This window comes from Carlito syrichta, unplaced genomic scaffold (genome assembly GCF_000164805.1).
Source record: "Carlito syrichta isolate Samal-C Ts95f unplaced genomic scaffold, Tarsius_syrichta-2.0.1 Scaffold287970, whole genome shotgun sequence".
In the NCBI taxonomy this organism is placed as follows: Eukaryota; Metazoa; Chordata; class Mammalia; order Primates; family Tarsiidae; genus Carlito; species Carlito syrichta.
The window spans coordinates 47493-53820 of NW_007232066.1; the positions used below are offsets into that span (position 1 = coordinate 47493).

General features: G+C 64.6%; 1 protein-coding gene across 1 annotated transcript in view; it reads left to right on the top strand.

Moving 5' to 3' along the window:
* Positions 1-6328, top strand: part of ADAP1 (ArfGAP with dual PH domains 1) — a gene marked incomplete at its 3' end in the record, with an annotated part of 47344 nt that overhangs the window by 35039 nt on the left and 5977 nt on the right. Inside the window, exon 4 of the mRNA XM_021710048.1 lies at positions 621-703. Coding sequence (XP_021565723.1) covers positions 621-703 — 83 coding nt within the window. The remainder of the gene's footprint in view (positions 1-620; positions 704-6328) is intronic.

Sequence of the window (6328 nt, forward strand, 5' to 3'; positions counted from 1 at the left end):
ACCGCTGCCCTGCCTCATGGCACCCACCGCCTCCCTGCGAGGGGGCGTCTCGAGGCCTGCGTGGGCCCCGGCCCTGGCTCCTGGCGGGGGTCCTGGGACTCTGTCAGGTCCAGGGGCTCAGCCCACTCGGGACTGACGGAGCTTCCTGGGGACCAACGTGCTCCCAGGCCTCCCTGGCGAGTCCTCGCTGGAGGCCCCGGGGGGGGGCCTGGGCTGGGGGCATCCTCGTCACTGTCTGCAGAGAGGCTTGGCCCTAGCAGGGCCAGGCATGGGGTGGGGATGGCCACAGGGACGGTTCACGGGTCCCTGTGGGTGACACATGCTCTGGAGTTAGGGTGGCACGTCCATGAACCACTGGAGTGTGTGGGATATGAAATGCATTTCAGTGTGTTTTTCAAGGCGGAATCACAAGGTGAAACTGACTAGCGAACCCTTTTCACAATCGAGGCTGGTGGTCCCCCAGCCCTGCCCCTGAGGCGGTGGACAGACCCCCCTCATGCTGGACCCAGCAGTTCTCTGGGGTCTCCCGCGTCGGCTGGGGCCCTGGAACTCCTGCCCGGGGACCAGCATGGGCCAGGCGGGTGGCAGCCGACGTCCAGCCTCTCCTCTGCCCCCCGCAGACTCCTGCGAGAGCAGTGGATCCGGGCCAAGTACGAGCGGCAGGAGTTCATCCACCCTGAGAAGCAGGAGCCATACTCAGCAGGTAGGACCCAGGGAGAGCGGCCGGGCCACTCTCCGCCTCTTCCCCCACCTGTCTCTCTGTCTGTCTCTGTCTCACTCTCTCTTTCTGCCTCTCTCTGTCTCTCCCTCACTCCCATGGGGCCAAACCATCCCGAACCCGGGCCATTGGCCTGTTGGCTTGAACACGCCGAGTCCTGGCTCTGACCCCAGGCTGGTGGCGGCGGGGCTCTGAGTCCCCGGCTGTTCAGAGCGCGGCCCTGACCTGGCTGGGTGTGTGGGTCCACAGGGCTGCCGCTGGCCAGGGAGACTCTTCGGCTCTGGGTGGCCTGCAGGACCCTGCTCAGGAGGGAGTGGGCAGGGCCACCCAGGGCTGCGGAGGGAGACGAGACGGCCCACTGTGGCAGTCAGGCCAGCGGCCCTACCCCTCCCCGGGCTATCGGGCACCTTTGGGCCCCTCGGGTCAGCAGAGGCATCCGGCGCTGTGTGGGTGGAGAGGGCCTGTGGCGGTGGCATCTGGTCCTGAGGGCAGCGCCATGAGGGGTCCTGGGAGGCCAGCCGCCCACCCTGGCCTCAGTCCCCCCATGGCTCGTCAGCGGTCGAGGCCTGGGGCCACACCTCCCAGAGCGCCCACCTGGACATTGTCTAAGCCCTGGGTGCTTGGAAGTTGAGCCTCCTGCCTGGATGGGGCCGGGCTCCTCCCTGAGGGCTGTTCCGTGCACGATGGGCTTTGGGATGGGGGCTGGAGTGGTTCTCCCTGGCGCCAGCAACTCTGCGGGGCCAGGTGTGGCCCATGGCTCCGTGGAGATCTTTCCAGAGCACGGGCTCCAGGGCCTCCTTCTGCAACCTCTGCTGGACTGGACAGTAGACCCCAAGCTCTTGAGGCCAGGCCCCTGCTGTCTGCAGGCCTGTTCCAGGGGAGCCCTTCGCGCCCACTCAGGCCTTTGTTGGGGACCTGCTGGGACTCCGCCTCGAGGTCTTAGCAGGCGATGCCCGTGGATAAACCGTTGGCCACCAGCCTTGGAACTTGCAGGCCGGAAGCGGGCAGGACCCGTGCAGTGGGGACCTGGCCACCACTGTCCCCGCCATGGCCAGGCGCATGCTAGTGCCAGGCCAGGGCAGGTGGCTCTCAGCTGAGCACTGGCCTTCCCATGCGGGGCGTCAGCAAGCTCAAGCTTTGTAAGTGTCCTTTTCTCTGCCATGCTGACGGAAAGGGAAACTGAGGGAAACAAAGTGACAGGGCCTGGTTTTGAAGGTCAGCCCCATTGGCAGAGGGTGTCGGGAGGGCGGGATGCCCAGCATGATGCTGCCTGTTGAGGCTGTGCCAAGCCCCTCATGGGGAGAAAGTGGGTGCCGCCCCACCAAAGCCTTGAATGTCAGTGCCAGCCCTGTGTCTGCTGCTGGCTGGGGCTGTGTGCACACCCTCGTGTAGGAGAGGCGACCCCAAAGGGCTGGACACAGAGCCGTGTGACCAGCCATTCTGTGTCCAGGTACGTGCCCAAGAGAGTGAAAGCGGCCTCAAGCAGGTCCCAAGCACAGTCGCCCCAGAAGCCCTGCTCACAGCCCAGAGCTGGGACAAGCCCAGACACTCACAGTGAGGTCCGCTGGCATGGTGGGCCGTCACTCGGCGTGAAAAGGGGACACACCGACACACGTCTACATGAGCGACACTGATGCCGTCCTGCTCAGAAGGGAAGCCAGACTCGAGGTCTGCGCGTTTGCAACTCACTTGTGTGCAATGTCCAGCACAGGGTGCATCCCCAGACAGGACGCACACCTGTGGGTGCCGGACCCAGCGAGCATGGAGAGCCACGGCTAGCAAACAGGGGGCCCCTTCTGGAGTGACGGAAGCGTTCTGGAACCAGACAGAGGTGGTGGTTGCACAGCCCTGCTTGTGAACTAAATGAGAGCTCCCTGAGTTACTTGCTTTAAGTGGCAAATCACCTCAGCTCTTAAAAAAACTGGCCTGGTAGAGTGGCGTGCCTGTAGTCCCAGCGACTAGGAGGCTGGGGCAGGAGGATCCCTTGAGCCCAGTCGTTGGAGGCTGCAGTGAGCTACGATCTCATCACTGCACTCCAGCCTGGGTGATGCCGCGAGGCCCTGGCTCCAAAATTTAAAAAAAAAAGATGTATTTGCGAATCTGACCTCAGTAAAAAAGAAGGTGACAGCCTGGCAATCCAGGTGGAGTTCGGAGGAGGAGCCCTCCCCCAGGCCTCAGGGACGAGGTGACCACCCCCCCCGGGGGGCTCTGTGAGAAGTCCTGGCGGGCGGAGGGCAGCTCTGTCCCCCTGAGCACGCTTCACGTCTGCAGCGGCGAGGGGCCAGTGCCTCCCTGAAGCCAGGCCAGGGCCCAGCCCGGCGTCTGCCCTGTCCTCCCCGGGGCAGGCTCGCCTCCACAGCCTGCCCCACCCAACGCCCGGCTGGATGTGGCCCCGGACTCAGCCCTCGTCTGCCCGGACAGCGACGTCCTCCTTTCCTAATGATCCTGCGTGTGTGGGGGAGAGAACAGGAAAGCACGAGCGAGCGGACCAGTGAGGGGGCCCGTGGCACCCAGGCCTGCTGGCACCAGGGACACCCCCTCCATCCATGCCTCCCCGGAACACCAGCAGAATCGCCCGGAGTCTCTGTTTCCTCCAGCAGAAGCATCTTAGCAATTTATAGCAAGATGGTGCGTGCCCTCACTCCAGAGGTCGGCGTAGGCTGGACTGACATAACCACATCTCTGAAGTTGGTGAAGATTCAAGTTAACTGGGCATGAGCAAAACTGGAAATGAATCAGCTCGAATAACTGGGTCTGGGCTTCAAGCACAGCTTGATCTAGGGGCTCAGTCAGTGTTGTTGGGAGTTGGTTCTGGTGTCTGTGGGCTAGCACCCACCTTCCTGGCGGCAGCTTCATCCAGGTGAGACTCACAGAAGCATCAGGAAAAGTGTGTCTCTTTGGCTCTGCCCAGGCTGGGACGGAGTGTGCCCAGGGACAGGTGGTGCCTTGGACCACGTGGTCCTTCCAAGGAAGATTGGGGTCTGGGTGCACACAGGTGGCAAAGCCAACCATTCGTGGTGTCACGGGCTTGGCGAGGGGGAGTGAGCGTGGCCTCTGCAGGTGCATTTGGGTGTTAGTTGCAGGAGCTGAGGTGGGCTTGGGGCCAGGTGGTGACCACACCAAGTCACGAAGTTTCCGAGGCTCGAGGCTGCCCCATGGGGTTCCCATTGCTGCCTCTACCATTTGTTCCTTGAGAGGGCTGGAGATGAAACCACAGGCTCTCCCAGGACGGTGGGGAGGGCAGGCCTTCCAGTGGGGGGACTCCGGGGCCACAGAGATTCTCAGGCTTGCGCTGGCAGCAGTGGGTGCCTTGCCTGCTGGCCTTTGAAGGCCTCAGCCAAGCAGGACCGCAAAGCCTTTGGCTGCGAGCTCGTAATCCACCTGTGCAGAGCGGGCACGTGGTCTGTGATCAACACTGTCTCCCCTGGTCAGCTGGGGCCGGTGGTGAGGATGGCAGTGACGTGCGCAGTGGGATGCACAGGTCTGCGTGCCCAAGTGGGGGGGCAGGTGTGCATGTACAGGTGAGGTGTGCGGGTGTGCGTGGTGCACAGGTGAGGCGGCCAGGTGTACACGGTACACAGGTGAGGTCGACAGGTGTGCATGCATAAATGAGGGGTGCAGGTGAGGTGCACAGGGGTGCACGTGACAGACTGGCCCACCGTGAAGGCACTGTTGTGCGCTGTGGCCATGTATGAAGTGGCAGCAGAGAGGTGGCTCCTTGCAGAGGGCACAGGTGGGTGAGGGCTGCTCATAGTGAGTGGCGTTACCTCCCGAACGTGGGACTGTGTGGGAGAGCTCGGCTGAGGGCCCCTGAGATGAACGGGAGATGCAGCCGGGGGCACAGAGCGGCAGGGGGGGGGGTGGGGGGTGGACAGGCCCAGACTGCCTGGGCAAAGCTCTGGGTGGGCTGCAGCCCACGATCCCCAGGGCCTGCACAGGACACTGGACACTGCTCTCTGACCCGTGGACGGTCCCGGAGGACTAAGCCCCCACCTAGCCTGGCAGGCACCCTCTCCGCCAAGGGGGTCCTTGGCATCGTGGGCGGGTCTGGTCACACTCTCTCTAAAAGAGAATCCTTGCACTGGCAGGAAGTCTGGTTCCGGCCCGCTCCTCTGCCTCCTCTGCTTCAGCACCCCTTGGCCTGCCGCTGGCCTCATGCCTCTAAGCACAGCCCTGGTTTCTGAAGCCTCCTTCCTCAGGTGGATGTGACCCCCCAGGCCCTCATCTCTGCTCCTGCCAGAGGGTGGCGATTGCAGCTATGCTGGCACCGGGGGAGTTAGTTACGGCCCCCAGCATCTGCAAGGTTGCTGCTCCCACACGATCATACTGCCTTCTGGGTCCTGAGAATTCATGCCCAAGCACCCCCTCAGATGGCCTGGAGGCCCGAGATGTACAGGAACAGAGTCCTGGGTGTGTGCACAGGTGAGGTGTGCAGGTGAGGTACACAGGGGTGCAGGACCTGGGGCTCCTCAGCTGGCCCCTGCCTCCACTGAGACTTTGCCAAGCCACCCTTGGGCCACCACCACCCTCCACGTCTCATGGAGAGATGCCAGGCACGCTGACCAGAGAGCCTCGGCCCCCAGAGCCAGCTGCAGGGAGGCTGCTGGGATCCCGGGGCCCTGTGCTCCAAGTCCCACTGCTCCTGGCAAGGCCTTCCGTCCCCCGTCCCCATGCCCTGTGGACCCTCATAGAGCCCCACGAGGGGCCGGCGGGCTCAGGGTGGTCGAGGGCCAGGTGACTGGCAGTGACCGTCCCTGCCTCCAGCTGTTGGCCCCCGGTGGGGAGTTCAGTGCCCTGCAAAGCACCCCGCCTGCTCCTGACAGTGGGGCGAGGGTTCGGAGGGCAGGGGCGCCTCTCCCCAGATCTGCCCACCACCCACCAGCCCAGCTGTTCTGGAACCCAAGTCTCACCCCTGGCTCTGCTAGGTGGACAGGGAGCAGGCACCCGGGGCTCAAGGAGCCCAGGGACCCCTGGCCTCCCCATCCCCCCGTCACCCGCCCCCAGCCTGTGCCAAGGCAGGTGCAGCAGGTGGAGGGGTCGTGCCCTCCCCTCCGAGGCAGGCCCCTCCTGAAACCTCCCCCCCGCCGAGGATGCAGGGGCACTCCCGGGGCACTTCCTGCCTGGCTTTTTGCCACAACACACTTTCTCATGGAGTGACACGCAGCCCTGCCTCACAAAATGCAGAAGTCGTCCCATCCCCCCCCCCAGCAGGTCTTGGAGGAAGGGGAAGCACAGGCTCGGGAGCGGCCCCGCCCAGCCCCCGCCAGGTGAGGTCTGGCCCAGGTGGGTCCCGTGAGGCCCAGGGCAGCAGCCTCAGCCCTGCCTGGAATGAGCCGGAACTGGGGGCTCTGAGGGTGCTGCCGCCACCCCGTACAAGGAGCCTGGCCCTTGTCTGCAGGCGGACACGGGACGGGCTGGTGATCGCAGCCTGGACGCTCTCACGGTGGCGGGTGGGGAAGGAGCCCTGCCCATGGTCGCCTGCTGGGCCCGAGGCCCTCGAGGCTGGCTCTGGGCAGCCAAGGCCCCTGCGTGGGGAGGTGCCGCCACGGGCGGGGCCTTGAGCACAGGCTGGGCCTGGCCCCCCACCGGCCCCACCACGGGTCCCAGGTC